The sequence below is a fragment of the Leptodactylus fuscus genome, chromosome 9 (assembly GCF_031893055.1).
Source record: "Leptodactylus fuscus isolate aLepFus1 chromosome 9, aLepFus1.hap2, whole genome shotgun sequence".
NCBI lineage: Eukaryota > Metazoa > Chordata > Amphibia > Anura > Leptodactylidae > Leptodactylus > Leptodactylus fuscus.
This window is the reverse complement of record NC_134273.1, coordinates 37,671,644-37,694,214: the sequence shown is the minus strand read 5'-3', so window position 1 is coordinate 37,694,214 and position 22,571 is coordinate 37,671,644. Positions and strand designations below refer to the sequence as shown.

Sequence of the window (22,571 nt, the reverse complement as noted above, 5' to 3'; positions counted from 1 at the left end):
GTCGAATATTGAGAGGCTACTCGAAACGAATATCGAACCTCGAACATTTTACTGTTCGCTCATCTCTAATTATAACCAGCCCTTGACATGTCTTGTGATTTCGCACTGTCTCTGTTTACATAGTTTGATTGTGATCTTACGCCGTAGCCTCATTCCATGTAATCTCTTGTAACCCGCATTACAATCACACAGTCAGTGCTGACATCTGGGATTTCCAGGACCTGCATGATACCTGTACCTGAGAAGAATGCCGGAGTCGCGACAGCCGGGGCATTCTGTTTATATGACACCAAATCACAACTACTTATTGGTCTAAAGTGGCCAAGAAAGTGGCAGCGTTGTGTAGCAGCTCTTTGATTATACACATTATCATATTGTATATACAGCGTACAATACCACACTGCAGGGTACATGATTACACGGGTAGAGAAATTGCACGTCTTGAGAAATCGAGCTCTGAGTACCTTTAAACAGACAAGAGAGCGGCAGAATTACTCTCCGTAATTACAGACCCCCGAAGAGTTTATTGCTCTCGTATTAAGGAACGAGAGAGACCTTTATTGGGAAAGAGAGAATTGAGCAGCAGACCTGAGATTTTCCACACTCTCTTACAAGGAGGTATAGACGCGATGTGTCCTGTCGCTGGTTATGGCCGTGCACTCAACATTTAATGGTTAAATTCAGTGGCCTATAAACTCTATTTTCTGGTTTAAGAGGAATACACACACTTTTATTTCGTTGTAATGTTTCTAAAATGACCATAAATCTAAACTATACAGCTTATAAAAGGGTGAGCTGCTGGTATTAGCCACACATGTGCATGGTAATATGTCCGGAGCGTCTCTGAATTGGAGAAATGGGAGATCAAGTGGTGACCTGGAGGGCAAGGGTTACTTGGACCTCCTCTATTATCCCTTTGAAGACTCTTTGCTGTCTGCTTTCTTTTCCAGTTTCACAGTAGTAGTCGGTAGTCTGAGTCCCAGCGCACCCACAATCAGCTGTTCCTGGGCCCGCAGTACTAAGGCGAGCACAGTGGCTTCTTCATTTTTCATATTATTGATGGTCTATCTTTAGTAGCCCAATCGGTAGTCTGATTCTGGACACCCCCAACGATCAGCTGTTCCTGGGCCCACAGTACTAAGGTGAGAACAGTGGCCTCCTCATTGTTCACATTTGTCCGTCTACCTGCACACTGTTCACTTACTTGCAACTGTCCAGAGTATTAAAAAATTCACTTAAATTTCCCTATAAACCTGGTGGCCAATACTAGTGTATATCTCATGCCCATGAAATAATCTTATGGACATCTCTCAAAGGGTTTTTTGTGGGTTAACAGATAATGATGATCTATCCTTAGGATAGGTTATCAATATGAGATCGATGATGGTCCCACATCTGGCACCTCCACTGATCAGCTGTTCTTAGTAGTCACTGGTGTCAGAATGGTAAAGAACGGAACTGGAAGTATAACAACATCTCCATGATCCCAAATATTCTCTTTTAGCAGAAGCAAGCAATGTTATTGTTTCTGATTATTATTATAATTATTGTTATGATTACTATTAATATTATTATTATTATTGTGATTATTATTACAGTGCTGATTATTGTTGAAGCAATGAATATTATTGTGATTATTATTATTGTTATTATTGCAATGATGATTAGTGCAATAATTTGTATTGTGATTGTTGTTGTTATTATTATTGTGATTTTTTTTTTTTTTTTGCAAGGAAAATATAAATCTGCTTTCCACAGAATTTATGCACTAGCCTCTGCCCACAACTTCATCTGCGTGTTGTGGGCGTCGACGATCCGCCTATATTCAGCAAATTGCTGACATCGATGATCCGCATGCTCTGGTGTTTCGGCAGCTCTCAAGCTGGCCTGCCACTGAACTTGTTCCTCGCACCGTGCCTGTGATTGTTCAAGCAGCTCACTGTGACGACATATAATAATGTGTGTTCTTGGAACAAAGATCCCACTCATCTCCGCTTGAGGAGAACTCTGTGACTTCTGGCTTCCTTCATAGCTGTCGTTGTTTTAAAATTTTGCGACTAATTAGATTTTCTTTTTCCAGGCATGTTTTAAATTGGCAATCTGCTAATTTGGATTAAAGGTGTTTCCAGTGTGTCAGCATGTTGCCTGGAGCAGATCAGATAATATGAAAATGCATGTACACAATGGACTAAGGGTTAGCTGAGTGTTTACACAGAGAGATAACAGACCTGGCTTTAGCATAACCTGAGATAAGGCTGCTGCAAGAGCAGTTTAATATAGTATGTGAACATAGATTCATAACAGTCGTGAAGCCATGTCATTTACCAGGATAAAAAGTAGCCTATGATTTAATCGAGGTTACAAACTATCTATGTGCCAAATTCAATTCAAATCCATTCAGCCGTTTTTGCGTGATTGAGTAATAAACATCCAAACACACAAACTTTCCCATTTATAATATTAGTAGGAATAGGAATTGCCTCCATAGACAGCTACACCAGAGACTTTAAGGGGTTTTTCAGGAGATAACATTGATGCCCTATACATATCTCAGACCCTTAAGATAAGCAGGCCTGCCTACAACTACCCAACCTGTTTATATTCATGAAGCCAGGGCTGTGCTGCGGTACTAGACACAACCACATGGACAAGAGAGGTGCTGTGTTTGCTTACTACAGAGGAGATTACAAAGGCTCCAGAAAGCAAGTGCATTACGTAGTTTCTACCTCTCCATACAGTAGGCCAGACTCCCAGCTATTGCACATATTGACTGCCTACCGTGCCATCAGGCCAATTATGCCATTTAAGTCTTTCACTAATATGCCCTAACCAGTGCGCCATTCTTTAGAAGTTTACAAATATACTCTGCACAACAGATTTTCTTCCCAATGTGCTTTCTAGATGCCTTACTAAATGGTTTTGTAAGTGTTACATACTGAGTAGTGGGATGGGAGTCTGTACAATTAGCACAAGTGACAAGCTTGCCGGGCCCGTTCCCACGCTCGCCTGTCTCTCACTCATGTTCCCACATATCACCTAATCACTCTGAGGAATTAGTTTTCTACATTAACTGTCTTAAATCGCTCTGAAGTACTTTTAGGCCTCGTGAAGATTAGCATTTACATGAAGGTGGGTGTTCTGGCTGCAATACAGTGTAAAAAAGCTCTCAGTATATTGTAGGCACAGAGATCCTCCAGCTCAGCGCCCGCTTCCTTCTGCTGTGGATCGGAGCGTTATAGGTAGAATCAGCAGATATTCTGCATCCTGTCCAAATGTTCTTCATGTGTGTACAGAGAGTTCTGAGGATGTGAAGGAGCAGGCAGAACAACCAGGGTACTTTCAACCAATAGCTGCAGACTCTGAGTGGGGGCATCATTTTGGTATGTTCTGCTGTACAATGCGGTGCTATGCAGCAGTAGTTATTACATGTGGTGTTAAAGGACATTGTGGGGATCAGAGTAAGGAAATTAAAGGGGCTCTATCTTTGGGAAAAAGTCATTTTTAACTAAGCACATATTTGTATAGCCTTTAGAAAGGCTATTCCAAACATACCTTTTGTATGTAAATCGCCTCAGTAGTTTTTGAATGAGCCCGTTTTTATTCAAATGCTAAATAACCTTCAGCGTGCACCCTGGAAGTGTCTGTGTGCACGGGCGGTCACTTTGCAAACCTGTTCAAGTGAATGGGTTTCAAAACTTACTGCCTAGTTTCCGTCTCCTGTCCAGTTTCTCTCGGCAGAAGAAGAAACCCGAAAGCGGAGACCGGGTGCAGGTTTGATCCCACCCTATGCTGTCTTGAACCTGTCCAAATCTACACAGTAAAGCTTAGAAGTGAACTGGTATATTTAAAGGGGTTTTCCTGTTAGGAGTATTTAGGTTCATTGCTTTCTATTTTTCTTACCTGGGGAGTTTTTGGCTGCGCGGTGTCTGGGGTGGCATCCTGGCGCTGCGGGGTTGTCCTGTCGTGGGTATTGGTGCACACCTTCTGACTTGCACGTGCGCACTGATGGTAGGCAGCTTTATTTCCTGGTTGATTAGTCTGTCCTCCCATTTGCACCTGGGAGGAGTGGTCTCTACTCTGTATTTAAACCCATGCCTCCCATGGTTCTGTGCTGAGTGTCGCTTTTACAGAGCTAGGCCTTAGCAGGAGGAGTAGGTGGTTATCTGGGATAGAGGAAGTTCCGTGGTTGGTTTTTGGGAGGTTTGGGTGAACGAGTTGGTTTGTGTGTTTTCCCTTCTGTGTTCACCAATCCTTCCTCTGTGTGTAATTGACTGTGTGAGTGAATTGCCTTATCCTTTGATTTCTACTCAGTTTCCCTGTGTTTGTTTCCTAGTGTAAGGTTCCTTCCCATATTGGTTTGGGGGAATCCTTTCCCACATTTTTCCTGTGTGCTGCTTGTGTTGTTAGTCAGCGCACACCCTTGTCAGTCCCTGTCAGTAGCAGCTTCACTTGTTCGTTAGGGGTGACCCCCTTTAGTCTCCAGTCCCTAGAGGTCTTATAGGGCATTCCTTCTCCCACTTCCCTCTAGGCCTACGGTATCAGTGAGAGAGGAGCTGTCGGGGTCAGGCTTAGCCTGAGTACAGCCGACCCACACCCGTGAGGCAGGGACCGGGATAGCTAGTGGGAGTAGTGCAGGGCGAGATTCCCTACTGCTATTCCTTAGCCCCGTTGCAACTACCTGGACTGACATAACATTTCCGTTGAACATAACCATTGATTTCATACTGCACATTACACTGCTTATGTGTGCAGTGTATTATGATGTAAGTGAAAAACTGGCACGCAGGCTACTAGTAAATGCTTTTGGGCCTTTGTTAGCCCCGCAGCTACCATGTGATGGCATCATATCCCTGTTGTTTTGTTTGGGGTGGTGCTGTAGTATAACATAGGGAGCTAATACTTACTGACTGCAGCAACAAAGGGGTTACGTGGCCGGGATCTGAGTTTTTCTGATCCTGGGCATTAGAGTGGGTGCCCGGCTGTGATTACATAACAGAGCATTCACTATGACACCTAACACCCTCACTGGGTGCCTGTACTTGTGCTATATACATATAAGACATGTATACAGGTGTGAAGCCCACAAGTGACGACAAATGGAAGGTGTTTTGGCCATCTGTAAGAGCTTTTTTTTCTTTTCTATTTTTCTGTACATGATTATGAAGCTGCCATCTTGTCTCAGCTTTTCCCTGCTCTTTTATCAGCATTTTGTGATATGCTTTACAGCAGACTCATGGCCATAGGAAGCAATAGTGTCCTCACTGCAGTTTATGGCAGAGTTTTCTAGACATGCTCTGTGTAGGGTGGGGCAGTAGATAAGTTGTCACATCATCTATTATCAGTGCCGGATAATGATGGGTCACTGGTATAGACGTGTTATCTTGTATATCGTAATTTTGTCTGCCGGGTCCATGATGTAAATGAGGTGACTACTAATGCAAAAAAAACCTACAGAATTGGCAAGTGTCGGCCTCATATTAGTTTTTGTTTGTTTGTTTTTTTAAAATGTAGATTAAGCCCCACATAGGCCTCACAATGTATATCTTTTTTCCCTATGTATTTTTGGAATATGGGATGGAAATCCATGCAAACACGGGGAGAACATACAAACTCCTTGCAGATGGTTTTTTGCCCTTGGCGGGATTTGAACACCAGGACCCCAGTGCTGCAAGGCTGCAGTGCTAACCACTGAGCCACTGTGTGGCCCCGCCTCATATTAGTCGTAATGGCCAGAGTGAAATTTACAGGATATAGTACTTTTTTAAAAGAGATAGCTATGGGGGATTTTTTCAAAAAATATGAAAAATTTTAAAAATATGTGTAAATAAAAACTTGGTTTAAAAATACGTGTCATTTCCTAGTGACATATTTCCTTTGCATTGGGAAGATTGACAAGATCTTGCCCTTTGCATGGTAGTAATCTGGTGGACTTCTTTATTGTGGTGTTATTCCTGGATCTCTCACCTACTGACTTGTCTAAGCCTACATACAGTATGACATTTCTCTGCTTTCTACTATACAGGAGACTCCACTGTTGGGAAGAGCACACTAATCCAGCTGTTCCGCAGTGATGGAAGCCACTTCCCAAAGAACTACAGCATGGTACGGCAAGAAAACTGACATGTGCATCTGCTCTGTACACTGTGTATGGAGCTGGAAGGAGATGGCTCCGTACACTGTGCAATGGCCACATTGTGGTCTTACAGCTCAGCTCCCTTTCATTTGTCCTGTTCCTCTGTTATTCCTCTTACAAGTGTATAAATAAATTGATAAATGGTAGGCCGGGTTCACATCTGCATCCGAGTCTCAATGTGGAGACTTCTTTGCAGTGACCTCTGAAAAGCACCAGACGAAAAAGTGCTACAAGTCCAACTTTTTGGTCAGTTTAAAAGAACAGACACTTGATGGATCCCATAATAGACAATGAGGTCTGCTTAGCACCATTGGTGCCATTTATTTTAGTGGTCCATGTGTCCATTGTTCTGATCCTATGACAGACACGGGGAGCAGATGTGAGCCCAGCTTATCAATAAATATCCAGGATGAATAACATGGGAACAGCAAAACACAAAGCTATGGAAAAAGCTGCTTCAAAGTTGTTCATACGCTAAGGCCACGAGGTTGTGATCACTGCGGTGGTCCATGGTGGACATCCTACATTGAACCCAGTTGCAACAAATTTCACCAAGTGCAATTCCCTGATGGCTGGGCCTGCCTTTCATCCTTTCTGTTGCAAAGATTGAAAACCACAGCTAAACACGCAGCAATAATTGACATGTGCTCACTGCAGATTGAGTGGGATTTGTTTCAATCCCATCTACTACACTGCTACTGTACATCACAGCAGGTTAGCAGTGGATGGCCTTACAATGGCTAACCTGCTGTGAGTAGGCCACATTTCTCCCTGACCCTACACAGGGAATCCACATACCGTATATACTCGAGTATAAGCCGACCCGAATATAAGCTGAGGTCCCTAATTTTACCACAAAAAACTGGGAAAACTTATTGACTCGAGTATAAGCCTAGGAGGAGAAATGCAACAGCTACTGGAAAATTTCAAAAATTAAAATGGTCGGAGTTTTTGGGTGCAGTAGGTGCTGGGAAAGGGGAGGGGGTGTTTTGGTTGTCTGTCTGCCCCTTCCCTGAGCTTGAGGACTGGTTTTTTTTTTCCCCCCACTTGGAATTCAGCCTGGCTGAATATCGGGTATCTGCAGTGCTCCTATTAACCCCTTCCTGACGGAACAGGAGCACTGCAGATACCCTATATTCAGTAGACCGGGCACTTTCAGACACAGGGATACCTAATGTGTATGTGTTTCACAGTAATTTTCTACTTTTGTATGTATCCTAGGGAAAGGAGGGATTTAGAACTTTTATTTTTTTTAAATCTTTTTTTTTTTTTTTTTGCACTATTTTATGGGAGATTCTATACATTGCTATTGTGGCTGGTCATAGACCTCCCCCCCCCCCCCCCCCTAAAAAAAAAATAAATTGCTGACTCCAGTATAAGCCAAGGGGGGCTTCTTCAGCACAAAAACTGTTGTGAAATATTCGGCTTATACTCGAGTATATACGGTATTTACTAAAGAAGATGTGGCAGGAGAGATGATACATGTTCATGAAAATGGGATTATCCGCAACAAAGTGTAGTCAATGGATTTGTCTATTTCCAGATTATAGCCTGGGCTGTCAGGAAAATATCCCATTGGTATGAATGCTCGGGTTTACGGTTATTTCTTGTCTCAACAGACAACCACCATGGATGTCATAACGAAAATGGTGCAAATTCCAGAAACAGGCGATAGTGTGGTGAGCACATATATGGTTTCCTACATCTGTGTCTATCCTAAGTGCTGAGCAAGATGGGCCATTGGATAACCTTAAAGGATGATTATGCCATTTTGTTACTTGCCTGTGGACTTGTGTTGTTCCTAGCCAAAGCCCCTGTCTCGATATGATGCTGTGCTACGGGCTATACTAGTAATAACACTTAATGTATATAGCAGCTCAGATACTCATATACTGTCATTATGTTAGTGGCATAACCCCAATAGCAGAGTAGCTGTAGCTATTTTACATGGTCAGCAGAATACAGAGCATGAGAACATTGGGGTAGCCTGTTCTCTGCCTAGAGTACAGCTAAAAAAAATGGTTTTATATATTGGCAACTTGTTTGTTTTGTAGTTGGCAAGCCAAACAACCGACTCCTATTTTCTCCGCAGTCTGACTCCGACTCCTCTGACGTCTATGGTCAGACAGTAAAGTTCCTCTAATACATTAAAAAGCCTGTGATCGACTTCCTAGTAAAGTAAAGTAAATATGTAACAAATTATCCATCTCATTAATTAGATAATAGTAATAATTGTATAATACACTTAAAAATAATTACTCGTTTTATTCAGTTGGCTGGAGTTGGTAACTATTTTCAGACTCCACCCAAATTTTGGTTCTGACTCCGACTCCACAGCCCTGTAAAGTCAGACGTAAAGCTGCTTAAAGTTTAGAAAGAGCATTTGTCCATCAGCTATCTCACCTGACTTTCCCGTACACACGTACGTTCAGCTCACACAAGTAGTGCCCGTGTATTAGGCTAAAGCCCCACATTGCGGAGACGCAGCCTTTTTTGTTGCGATTTTTTGAGCCAAAGCCAATAATGGCTACAAAAGGAATGGGAAGCATGTAGGAAGTTCTATCGGGAGGCTTTTGTGGAAGCATCGAAATCAGCGCCAAAAAACTCTCTGTGCACTCACCCTAAGGCCGAGTTCACACTGAGTTTTTTGGTCAGGAATTTGTTCAGGAATCCGTCTAAAAATCCTTCTCCAAAAAACACCTCACCATACAGTCCTATGTAACCTGCTTTTTTTTTTTTGTTCCGCTAGCGATATCCGATAGCAGAAAAAAAGAAGCTACATGTCCATTCTTCAGGCGTTTTCTGCCTGGAAAAAATCAATGCAAGTCAATGGGAGGCAGAAAAAGCGCTAGCCAGGCGGATTTTCCACCTCCCATTGACTTGCATTGATTGTTTCAGGCGTAAAACGCCTCAAAAAATGCCTCAAGAATTTTCCTGAGCGATTTTTCCTGACCAAATTCCTGACCAAAAAACTCAGTGTGAACTTCATGGATCTTGAAAAAAACTCTAGTGGTTTTTTCATGTGGTTTTTCCTAATTCCACGTGGATTTTCCACCTCCCATTTACTGCATTGGTTTTTGCAGGAGGAAGCCACCTGAAGGAAGCTTTTTTTCTAGTGAAACCCATAGAACTCTATGGAGAGGCATTTTTTCCACGTGGATTCTGACACAGATTCAGCGCCAAAATCCAAGCCAAAGAATTCTGTGTGAATGGACCCTAGGGTCCATTCACATGGAGGAATTTGGCGCTGATTCTAGTGTGGAATCCAATCGATTCCAATCGAATACCACGCGGCAAACGCACTAAAAATTCGTATCTACTCCCACCTTCCCTGGCGCTTTTTTTGCACCAGTAACTGTGCAGGGGAGGTGGGACAAGAACTACGACAACCTGCTGAAATCAGGTGACCTCAAATTTATATGAATAGTGGATTTCAGGTCCAGGTCATATGAGACTGTGAACTATGTGACTGTGAGACAAGGACATATCTACAGGCAGGGTTAGCTAGAGATTACCTTTATTTAGGGGGAATGTTACTCACCCAGCTCTTTGGGGCTTTATCTGGTCGGGATCCCTGTCAGCTTGCGTTATGCAGGAGCTGACTTTTTCTCATAGGAATGCATTGACCAGCGTTGATTGGCCGAATGCCATACAATGTACAGCATTCGGTCAATCAACGCTGGTTCTACCGGAGGAGGTGCAGTCTAAGATCGGTCCACAGCAGTCTTCATTCTGGTCTGATCTCAGATGTAGCACTGTGCGCTGAACCCTGCTACATCTGAGATGCAGCAGAGCTGACTGTGTGCTGAACCCTGCTGCATGTCAGATGTAGCAGAGCTGACTGTGTGCTGAACCCTGCTACACCTGAGATGCAGCAGAGCTGACTGTGTGTTGAACCCTGCTGCATGTCAGATGTAGCAGAGTTGACTGTGTGCTGAACCCTGCTACACCTGAGATGCAGCAGAGCTGACTGTGTGCTGAACCCTGCTACATCTCAGGTGTAGCAGGGTTCAGCACACAGTCAGCTCTACTACATCTGAGGGTGTAGCAGAGCTCAGCGTGCGCTCAACACTGCTACATCTGAGATCGGACCACAATGGAGACTGCTGTGGACCAATCTTAGACTCTGCCTCCTCACAGACGAACCTCCGGCAGAATCAGCGTTGATTGGCCGAATGCTGTACTCTGTATGGCATTCGGCCAATCAACACTGGTCAATGCATTCCTATGGGAAAAAGTCAGCTCCCACATATCGCAAGCTGACAGGGATCCCGACGAGATAGTGGCATTATACAGTGACTTGGGCATGTTAGATGCCCCCAGACATGCTTCCCCTGCTGTCCCAGTTGCATTCCAGAGGAGTTGGCATCATTTCCTGGTGTGTGATAGTGGACTTGGTGACTCTCCTGAGTCAAATTGTGGCTTCCCCTGAAACGAAGCATTTTTCCCCATAGACTATAATGGGGTTCGATATTCGTTCGAATAGTCGAATATTGAGGGGCTATTCAAAACAAATATCAAATATTTCACTGTTCGATCATCTCTAATTTCAATGTTACGCACGCTAAACGGAACCTATTGAAGTCAATGGGATTCTGTTTTGCAGCTCTGATTCTGACACAAATGATCGTGCAACAATCAGTGCCGCTTTACATCGTGTGCATGCACCCTTATAGTTCTGACTTCTGCTCAATCAACTCCTGGCTTTGGCTCAAAAAACCGCAGCAAAATCTGCAACAAAAAAGCTGTGTTTCCACAACGTGGGGCTTAGCCTTTTAAACTGGAAAAGGCTACTACCAGCTCTGACAGCAGTTCTGACATCTCCCCAAATACAACAGGATTGTGCACCCCCTCTATTAATTTTCTGATATCTTAAAGGGACCTATATGTATGACTTTGCTTGAATTAGTCCGACACATTGGGGAGTATCTATTAAGAGCAGTGTTCATATTATGAGCACTGGTGCAGATTTTCTACAATTAAAAGGCTTCGACTCATTAATAATTCTGGCGAACCACGGGAGGTCTTGTGCTCCAGATTGAAATCTACAGTAGTCAGGGACTGGCGCAGATTTCCTGTATAACTTTCCTGGCATGAGTTATGCTAAGTCTTTCTGATGTGTTCCAGCCCATCTTGATCTATGCCCTTCTGGAAGTGGCACACAGGTCGTAAAATGGACAAGTGGTGCGCCAAAGATGCACCACATTTGTCATGCCCAGATTAGTAAATCCCCCCATTGTGTCTCCTGTTTTTGTACAGTAGTGTATGTAGCATTACGCACGTCATTGCACGTAGGGGTGATATACTGTCTATAGAGGGACAATTGCAGAAAAGGGTAAATTGTTCGGGGTCTCGCAGCATAGTTCCACTTGCTTACATCTACATAAATCATCGGCATATGAAAACCTAGCTTTCTTACAGGAGTGTAAGATAAATCATTCCTAAATGTGGTGAGTGCTCAGTTCTTGTGCAGGACAGCTAATCCTTAACACTCGGGGAAACAAGTCAATTCATCAGGAGATCTGAGACAAGTTCAATTCATCAGCACAATCGGGACCAGGCGGATCTACTAACCAGGATATCCAGACAAATATGCAAGCACACTTTTATATCAATTCAACATCAGGCAAGATGCTGTTCACACGCATGACTTCAGGGTGGTTTTGCTGCTGCAGTATTTTACCTTCACAGACAGATGTGCAATGTTAGTCAATGGGAATTCAGGAATTCCCATTCACATATTGCATTACTGACCCCAGCAGCTTCAAAGAATGGTTAAGAACAGCCATGCCATTCCCTGTGTCTGATCCTGTCTAGACATAAGGCTGAATTGAATTCACATTGCATTTGCTGTGCCCATTTGGAGAATTAGAGGCCAGAATCCTGCAGATACAGCAGTGCCCCTATGCCCTCAACATTCACTGTGATTTGGGGGGCAATAAGGCAGCTTCACTAATCCTGGCTATTATTTAGACTGGCAGGCAGTGTAAAGATGTTCCATATTTCTGACAGTGGCTCATGCTTTGTGGCACACCACTTTTTGGTTACCTTACTTCAGACCATTTTTTTGTGCCAAAACGATTCCATAATTTGTTGCATTGTAAGCTATGCCCCTTTTCATCGTAGCTATTGAAATAAAAGAGCATTTAAAGCACATAATAAATGTGGTGGAATACATCTAGGCTAGTGTTCAGTGCAAATTGAGCCATAATTCTGGTGCAATTACAGGAGCTTAGTTACTGGGCTCGTTACTATGCCATAAAATGCTGCAGAGCCTGCACTTCAGGGCAGATCCTGGGAGCAAGAGGAGGCGTCTGGGTCTGTCCTGAAATACTGAGAATCTGGTGAGACCTAACTGCGCTGTTTGTGTGGCTGATAGTAAGCCACACGTATAGTTAGTTTTGTCCTGTTTAGTTAGTGCTTGCATGAGCAGGTTTTATTGTTTGACATTTCTGTACCTGAAGTGAAGGTTTTTATTTTGCAATTTTTTTTTTTCAAATAAGCCTGTGTGCACCCTATATTATATCTCTTTGCTGCTTCTGAGCTACCTTCTCCCCAACATATATAAATAAACATATATATAATGAGTTGCTGGTTAAAAAGGACCTTTCACCACCAACGCCAATTCTTTGCATCCTTCAATCCTTCCACTGATTCCATCAAAGATAGGGTTGTTTTTTTGTTTTTTTTTAAACTAGCCCCTACCATTCCTAAGCCATCATTGCTGTTAGTTTCATCACCCGATATGCTAGTTAGTCTCTCTATTGTCAGGTGGGTTGTCTCAGACTGGAGCAGACAGAAAGGGGCCGTCCATCTGACAATAGTGAGCCTAATTGCTTAAAGGGGCTCTATCAGCAAAATCATGCTGCTAGAGCCCCACATATGCGTGAATAGCCTTTAAAAAGGCTATTCAGACACCGTAAATGTTATATTAAACTACCCCCCCCCCCCCCCCCGTTTTAAGATAAAACCCTAAAAAAGAATGTTATCTACTTACGCATCGTGCACTGTGGGCGGGCATATAAAAAAATGGCCTGGGCGCGTACGCAGTAGCATGCGGCTGCTACTACGGCTACTGCGCAGGCTCCCAGGCCTTTTTTTTTATATCAGTGTCCGCTCGCGAGCGCCAGAGGAGGACGGGACCGGAGGACATCGGAGGAAGAAGAGGCGTGGATGAAGAAGACGGCGCACCCTGAATGCCCGCTCAGCGTGCACGATGCGTAAGTAGATAACATTCTTTTTTAGGGTTTTATTTTAAAACGGGGGGGGGGGGGGGGGGGTAGTTTAATATAACATTTACGGTGCCTGAATAGCCTTTTTAAAGGCTATTCACGCATATGTGGGGCTCTAGCAGCATGATTTTGCTGCTAGAGCCCCTTTAAAATTAACAAAAAAATCAGTAGGGCAGCACCTATTTATAGATTTATAGAGATGAAAGTGATGAAAGCCCCCTCTTAGTCCCTGAAAGACATGGCATCACAGAGGTTACCATACACCATGGTGGTGTTGAATTTGAAGGCCAGTATTTTTGCATATTCTCTTTATAGTTGTTTGGAATTTCTCCCAGTAATCCAACTTCTTCCACCCTCCAAAATTTTTAAGCTAACAGATTAGTTAAAGGGATTCTTTTTATTAAAATGAAATTTTTTTTGTCCCTAACACATAGGAATAGCCTTAAGAAAGGCAATTCTTCTCCTACCTTTAGATGTCTTACTGTATAAGCAGCCATTTTTCTTGTGGCTGCAGGCATGCGCAGTCTGCTCTGCCCAAAGCCTAGAAGATTGAAACCCAGGACGGAAGAAGACACAGGGAGAGGGCGTTCTAGAAGAAGATAGAGGCAGCGCTGGAGAGTTCTCTCGCAGCATTGGAGACACCCCCAGTGCTGTTTGAGCACTGGGGACCGCCCCAGTACTGAGAGAGAACTCATTTGCATACCGACAAAAACCAGGATTTATACCGAACAGCGGTGCAGAGAAGACATCTAAAGGTAGGAGAAAAATAGCCTTTCTTAAGGCTATTCCTACGTGTTAAGGACAAAAAAAATTCATTTTAATGATTGAATCCCTTTAAAGGGGCTCTATCACTGGGAAAAGTCATTTTTATCTAAACACATGCTTGCATAGGCTTTAGAAAGTCTATTCCACACTTACCTATAGTATGTAGAGTGCTTCAGTGATCTCTGAATAAGTCCGTTTTTATTCATATGCTAATGAGCTTCCAGCCAGCTCAGGAAGTTCCCAGCAGCCTCCTCTCTCCCATTATCTTCTATGTGTGTGAAGCAAACAGGAAGCTGAGTCAGCAGCAGCAGCAGCCTCCCATAGGAAACAGCAGAGAGAGGTGTGCACCATCTATCGTGCACTAGTCTAATTAGCATATGAATATAAACGGACTTATTCAGAAACCACTGAGGCAATCTACATACAAAAGGTAGGTGTGAAATAGACTTTCCAAGGGCTATGCAAAGGTGTGATTAGTTAAAAATGACTTTTCCTAGTGATAGAGCCCCTAATATAGTTTATCCCCCTTAAAGGAACACTAAACCTAGAAATGAATCATAAAAGTAAACTGCAGGTTCCTAAAACAAATCGTCTTGTAAAAACTCTGTATAAGGAACAAAGCATGCATAATTCATGTTTAATAACTTATCAAAATAAGGCCGGGAAACCCCAACTAGTCAGTGATATCAAGCACCTGGACCTTCTACATTAATAAACAAATTATGTATCTATGGTAGGTAGTATGATATATATATAATATATATATAATATATATATTATTATTTTATTTTTTTTTATTTTTTTTTGTGCCATTGGCAATGCAGTTTAGGTAACGTTATTCTATAAGTCAGTACATTTACTACAAGTCCTTATTTCTTTTATGTTTTGGTACTTCTGCCGAATAAGAGCGCATCACAGGCCGCTCTCATGCCCGCTATAAGTAGATCTTATCTAATTACCATAGAACTTCAAGCAGCCCGTTTTCCTGCGCTCAGGTATAGCCGGCTTCACTGTGTATTCCTTGCTTGTAGGAGCTCTTCCTTTGTGATTCTCCTGGGAAGGCAATGTTTTATGAGATGACAGAGGTATTGGTAAGTCCTTTTCCTTTTTCATTTTAATACTTGTTATTTGCAGAATTTCAAAGTAAGATAAAATGCGTAAAAAGCTTTACATATCAAGAATTTACTTGATTTTAAGATCAAAAAGGACACATAACAGGCAGTCATATCAGCCATGCTAGTATATCCCATATTATTATGACACCTATTTATCACAGCGGTGTCCTAGTCAGCCTGTATAAATAAATACTAGGCATTATTATATCCAGGATATGGAGTATTTATGTATACAGAGGATGGGGTGGTGGTACCGCGCAGTACAACCCCAAGCATTCATCATCCAGGAGAAGACAACGAAAAGGAAATTCTGAGGATTCCTGAATTATAAGTCATGACCAGGATAGTATAACATTTAATCTGTATTCCTGATGTGATATGGATTATTGGGATGTGTCAAGCCCTTTACACATAAAGCAATCTGTCCACTTGTGTTTATTAAAGATCTGTCAGTGTCGGCTACAGTCAGTTACTGAAATTCACTTATTTATTTCCCATAATCAATACATATCACCTGTCCGTAAAGTGTCTGATCGCTGGGCTCCCATCCTTCACTAGTACAGGGCCCCACGTCCATGGAGCGACATCTCTGCTGTCCATTCGCAGTCTCTGAGACTGATAGAGATGGCTGAGTGCTTGGCAGTCCCATAGACTTTGAATGGACCCCCCACACACACACACACACACACACACACACACAACAAACAGGCACCAGTCCTGTAGATAGCAGATTAATTATAGGACAACACCTGTAATGATCAGCCATGTAAAACATAGATCAGAACGGCATCACACTACTCAGTGGGGGCCCATAAGAAAGGGGGGGGGGGTTAACCAGTACAAACAAAAACTATCCCTTTAGGCCCTGTTCACATGGCAGAACCTGCTGCTGATTTGGGGCAAATTTTGGCTTGATTTTGCCTCCTCTAGTTTTCAGTGGGAGGCAGAGATGGCAGCAGGATGATGACATGTGAACAGGGCCTTAGAATTACCCTAAAAATGAATGGAAAAAACAGTAAAGCCTTGAATAGAAAACCTCTACCATCTTTTCCAATTCCTTCCACTTTAAGGGAACCAGCTGGTAGGACCTAGTTAAAGGGGAGTGGTTATTCTACCTTATTTTGCCATCACAAAGAGCAGTGGGTGGGGTTTGCTCAATATTTTTAGGCTAGCCGTTTCTACTTTTTTATTGTTTTTAAATAGATGGCTGGCTTAAAGGGGACTTGTCATCACCTCTAACAAGTCCAGTTCTTTGTATCATTTAATAGGTGCTGCTCCACTAATTCTGGAACAGTTGAATATTTTTCTCTGTCCCTCGCCATTCCTGAGCAATCAAAGCTGTTATATATAGGCTCTGTACTGTCAGGGGGCGGTGTCATACAGGAGCAGACAAGGGGTGTGATTCTGAGCTCTGACACTGCCTGCCTCTGATTAGAGCTCTGAATCACACGCACACCCCCACCTGACATCATGGAGCTTAAATAGCACATCAGGCAGCACTTGTTCAGGAAGGGTGGGGATAGAGAGAAAATTCCAACTGTGCTGGAGTCAGCAGAGCGGTGACTATTAACACATGCTAAGGACTTGAATTGATGGAGGCAGTGAAAGCGGACCTATCTGCTGCACATGGCAGTACAATTCTGATTTAGATGAGATGGAATAGACTTCTCTATGGCCTCCTCAATGATGATTATCATTTGTCTCTTCTCAGTGGGATCAGCCTGGCGCCCTGTGCTTGGTTTTCGATGTCACAAGTGAAACTTCATTTAGTAATTGTGCCAGGTGGTTACAACGAGTAAAATCCAAGACCACCAGCCCTTACTTACCCGGTAGGTACAACTGATGCTTCGGGGTCATGTCTAAGATGGGTTAGTGTAGAATTTGGAAAATCAAGATTAAAACCTATTTAAGTGGAGGATTATAAAACTGGTGCAAGGGAAAAGACAGCTGCCAATCAGATCACAGCTTTCATTTTCCAAAGGGCATCTTGCAAATAAAATGTGTAATCTGATTGGTTGTTATCAGCATCCTCCGGGATTTCCTATTGCGCTAATTTTATAACTTTCTCTCTCTAACCCGTTATCCTCGCCCACATTGAATTCATTATTTGTTGTCTTGTCAGGAGTTCTGGTGGGAAATAAGACAGACCTAACTGGCCGTAGAGTAGTGGAGAAGATCCAGGCTGAAGAGTGGGCAGCGAGCCACGGGCTGGAGTATTTTGAGACATCAGCGGTAATTACATCCTGTGTATAAAGCAGATCGCTTAACAGAAATACAGATTATTCCTGGCCGTGTATGGTATAAGACGCTGCCTCGCTCCAGCAATGTCTACACTGTCTTGCTACAGGAGGCTTTGTTAATCTTCTCTGTTTTCTGTCAGTAACTCTTGTGTTTTCTATATTTGGTTATTGGAATATGCTTTACTATATTATCAGGGGTAGCAAGATCCTGAGGACTGAGGAGGGGTTAATGTCCCTTCTGTCACATAAGAAGACCCAAATACAAATGGGCCCTGTATGCTGCAGTTAAAGCATACCTCCAATTATAAAACACATTTTAATAAATGGATAGTACAAGTGAATATAAGAAAGTTTGTAATATATATTATTAAGGAAATCTGTCTCCTTCTCCATTTATCAGACAGTTCCTTTTTTATGCTTCTAGGACTCAGAGTGACCCCTCGTTCACATCTGCGTTTGGTAATCCGTTTGGGGAGTCCACATGGGAACCCCCCGAATGGAATACCAAACGCATTGGCAAGCGGTGTTCAGTAAAAGCACATGGACACTATAATGGGGTCCGTGTGCTCCTTGTGCAGTGTCCGCACGGAACATGCGGACAGAAAAGTACTTTGTGATCTACTTTCATGTCTGCATGATTCGTGTGGGCAGCACGCGGAGAGCACACGGACCCCATTATACTCTAAGGGGTCTGTGTACTTTCACTGCACACTGCTTGCCAATGCGTTTGGTATTGCGTTTGGTATTGCGTTGGGGGGGGGGGGGGCCTCATGCAGACTCCCCAAACGGATTACCAAATGCAGATGTGAATGAGGGGCGAGACCTGCTTCCCCTGACCATGTAAAAAAAAAGTCCTGCATCCTCTAACTCATAGACAAAGCTTGTGAGTCCATATTCCCCACCCCACACCCAATAAATGACACCTCTTCTGATATAGTCAGTATGCCAGGAGAGATGCCAGTCACTTCATATAGGATACATTTGCCACACAGGATTTGTATATTTGTAGTTAGTGTCCTGTTCAGAAGCCATGGTATTTGCCTTCATCAGGTTATTCATTCATTGCAGAAAGAGCTGGAAAACTTTGATCAACCATTTCGAGCCTTGGCTAAGTCATTCCATCGTCTGTACCAAGAAAGAGTGGAGAACTTCAGAAGTCTTCTGTAGAGTCCTCGATGGGAAAGTGAACTGATGGCCGCAGTAATAATTCATAGCCACCATGTGAATACATTGTACAGGACTTTTGCCTTCTCCAACTTTCCCTTCTATTGTGGTGAATAATAACCATTATTTATTATACATTTATGTGTTTTATATGTTTTTATTCTCTGAATGGTAAATACCTCTTTCTATACAAAAATAAAGGTTCCTGCAAGTTATGCTAAAAAATGGTTTACAGATGTATATGTGACTGTATCAGGAGCTTACCTGAAATATGTGGGGTGAAGCCGGCAGTGGTCATGCTAGCAGCCTGGGTATACTGTATATAGCTAAAGGAATCTTCTGGAATTAACAGGTGAGGATCCAACTTCTGGCACAATCTACAGCCTGTTCATTGTGTAGTGATGTCACGTACAGTAGCAGCTCAGTCTCATTCAAGTGGATGGGACTGAGCTGCAATACCAAGCACAACACCTACGATTTGTCCAATTTAGTGAAGAAGCTGCAGCACTTACCCAAATGCTTCACTGCCTTCAACCAGCTGATGTATGGGGGTGTTGGGGCGTCATCAATATATAAGTCCTGGGAAATCTTCTAATGGGGGTGCTTTATTATTACTGGTTCTCAGCTTGACTACAGCGCCATCTGCAGGTTGATTAATGAGGCGCATGCCCTGTGGTTAAATCTCATGTATGACAAAAGCAACGCCCTGTCAGAATTAGCATTATTTTTGAATTTTTCTGGTCAGAAAAGTGTTAAAAGTAAATGAATTGTGCACTGAGTTTTTTAGGCTATCTATCTGGGGACCCAGGCAACTAGACATCCCTGACGGCCCATACTAGTGTATTACGGGATAGTCTGTATGTTCGTTGGATGCATGAGAAGAGTGCGCTACACAAGTATCTTATACTGTACTAAATACGGAATACCTTTAAAGGTTTGTCTGGGATTAGAAAACATGGCTGCTTGTGGACCTCTAACAATTAACAGATCTGTTCACAGGTTACATACTAACAGTCTATAAGGCATAAAACGGCCATTTTTTATTTTGTTTAGCCGATCACCCTGCAATGCTGGCCCAGATTAACACAATTTTCCACCTATAAGGAAAAAAAAAATCCTTCTCTTTACCAAACGTGGCCATCGGAATAAATCCCCGGATCATCAACCCATCCCTGCTAAATGTATAACTATAACAATTTCCGGTACAATCCAGAAATACATCCAGGCACTTCAAGAACGGTTTCAGAGAATTTATAACTTCCTCTGCAGAATCTTCTTTTCTCTAAAAGATACTCCCTTGTTACAGTCCTGGGAATGTCTAGGCCTTGGCAGAAATCACCCAAATTTGCCTAGAAAACATGGTCTTTTGTAGGGTTATCCTCTTAAGGAAAAAGTATACAGAATGCAGGTTATAGTGTCTAAAGGTATCAGCAAGCATGCCCCCCCCCCAACTCCCTAATAATGATGAAAGAGCTCAAAATCATGTATTTTATGCTTGGTATTACATCAGAATATTGAAGAACCAGGTGAGGACTAGGACTCAAATAACATTCATGGTACTGTATACAAGTCACTCCAACCTACACCCATAACCATAAGGTGGACCAACTCCTTCCCTTATTCCCTTGGTGATCTGCATATATCCCATCATTTATGATCCCCAGCATCTCCCTAATACTTGGTCTCCTGCATGGCTCCTCCTTTCATTCCTGGTTCCCAGCATGGCTCTTCATCACATCCCTAGACCCCAACATGGTTCCCTTTTACATTTTCCCGCTGCTAACCTTGACCGTAGTTGCTGATATTTCATAGGCCAAAATCTGAACTTTAAAGGGGCTCGATCATTGGGAAAACTTATTTTTAACTAAGCACATACTTGCATAGCCTTTAGAAAGGCTATTCCACACCTACCTTTTGTATGTTAATCTCCTCAGTAGTTTTTGAATGAGCCCGTTTTTATTCATATGCTAATGAGCCTCTTGGTGCACCCCGGAAGTCTCAGCAAGCACTGTCTGCTATTCTTTCCTATGCGTGTGTACAGCACAGGCTGCTGATGATGATGGCTCATCTCCCTACTCTCACACACAGCAGACAGTGCTCGCTGAGACTTCCGGGTGCACCAAGAGGCTAATTAGCATATGAATAAAAACGAGCTCATTCAAAAACTACTGAGGCGATTTGCATGCAAAAGGTACATGTGGAATAGCCTTTCTAAAGGCTATGCATGTATAGACAAAAAACAAGAAGGAAAGAATGCAGCCCACTTACTTATGAACTTTTATGCATGATCCTTGCTAGGAGTTCTGTGAGATTCCATGTAGCCAAAGGACGGAAGAAGCCCGGAATTCATCCCACCGGCTATGGGTCATGTAGCAAGAAGATTCAGAAGTAAAAAATTCCAGCTTGCATCCACGGTCCTTATAAAACTTAGCGTTTATTCCAGAATTAAAAAACACACATGTTCACAAGCAATATCGTCTCATAGGAATTTCCATCCCATTACATAGACTTGCTGACGCGTTTCGAAGACATATAGTCTTCTTAGTCGTAGCCCGACTAAGGCTACGACTAAGAAGACTATATGTCTTCGATAAGCGTCAGCAAGTCTATGTAATGGGATGGAAATTCCTATGAGACGATATTGCTTGTGAACATGTGTGTTTTTTAATTCTGGAATAAACGCTAAGTTTTATAAGGACCGTGGATGCAAGCTGGAATTTTTTACTTCTGAATCTTCTTTATGCATGTATATGCTTAGTTAAAAATGACTTTTTTCGGTGATAGAGCCCCTTTAAGGCAAAAATAGTGTAGAACACTCTCAGGGCTCCTAGGAGCCCTATCTATTCAATTTCTAGTCCTCTAGAAGTTATAGCTGAAGTTATGTCAAAATGGAAAGTGACATTATTATAATATTATAATACAAAATTATAATAGGTGGAGGTCCAGGGAAGGTGTAAAAAAAAGAAAAAAAATCATATTTACCTGCCGTCACCTCTGCGGGCCTCCTCGCGGGATTCATATTGATACACACAGTGTGGATACATGGCTGCACTAGGTCTTCCGCGTCCCTGTAGCATCATGCTATGCCCCTTACATAGTCCCTGTGACATACGTTAATTAGGATGCATACCAGGTTCCTGATATTAGGTTGCGGCTTCCTCAGCCAGAACCTCCTGGAATTGTTTCCTGACAAGTCCCATTCATCCTGGGGAGAAGAGAGTGAGGGTCTTTTGGGGGAGGGGGCAGAAGAAAATGGTTAAGAGAATAGAATACAGAAAAAGGAGCTCAGAAGACCTATAATCTGCCAGAATCCTATATATACCAATACTTAATGAATGCTACAGCTATACATGCTGCTGGTTGTATTAGAGTTAAAGGATGTAACACATTAACCTGACAACACATATACTTTCTTTACATACAAGGAATAGTTTTCCCCTTTATACAGGATTTTATCATACATTATACTTTCTACATAGGCAATCGTGTATACAACCATACAACATGTAGTTGTGTCTTTATGTTAGTGTTCCCATGGCTGTAACCAGTACTAGCCACTAAATGGAGGAACAGAACTACATCTGGCCTCCCATAGTGGGGGATAATAAAGCAGATTATCACTCACATTGTCATTGTTGAAGAGGTTTTTCATCGCAGACAACCTCTTTCTTATGAAGATGCCGACAGCTATACATTTCCCTGGCAGTGGTCAATGCAAATGAATGGCTGTTCGTGTGAGATGGATCAGATCCATCAGAGTAACAGTTGCTTCTCCGCTCTAAGAAGGGGGGTCTCAATTTGGGAATCCCTGACAATAATATGCATAACCATGGCCACGTAATAAAGAGCCATATCCCCTTTAACTGGAAAACTATCCCTGGAGACAGTGGACCTTACGCGGACAGCGTTGTCTCCATAGTGG

General features: G+C 42.7%; 2 protein-coding genes across 2 annotated transcripts in view; one reads left to right on the top strand and one right to left on the bottom strand.

Annotated features, from left to right (window-relative positions):
* The window catches only part of IFT27 (intraflagellar transport 27), a 29,891-nt gene extending 11,058 nt beyond the window's left edge, over positions 1-18,833 (top strand). Inside the window, exons 2-7 of the mRNA XM_075286890.1 lie at positions 6,023-6,102; positions 7,753-7,812; positions 15,162-15,221; positions 16,957-17,074; positions 17,368-17,477; positions 18,554-18,833. Coding sequence (XP_075142991.1) covers positions 6,023-6,102; positions 7,753-7,812; positions 15,162-15,221; positions 16,957-17,074; positions 17,368-17,477; positions 18,554-18,652 — 527 coding nt within the window. The 3' untranslated portion in view covers positions 18,653-18,833. The remainder of the gene's footprint in view (positions 1-6,022; positions 6,103-7,752; positions 7,813-15,161; positions 15,222-16,956; positions 17,075-17,367; positions 17,478-18,553) is intronic.
* Positions 1-22,571, bottom strand: part of STIMATE (STIM activating enhancer) — a 372,954-nt gene that overhangs the window by 114,502 nt on the left and 235,881 nt on the right. The window lies entirely within an intron of this gene.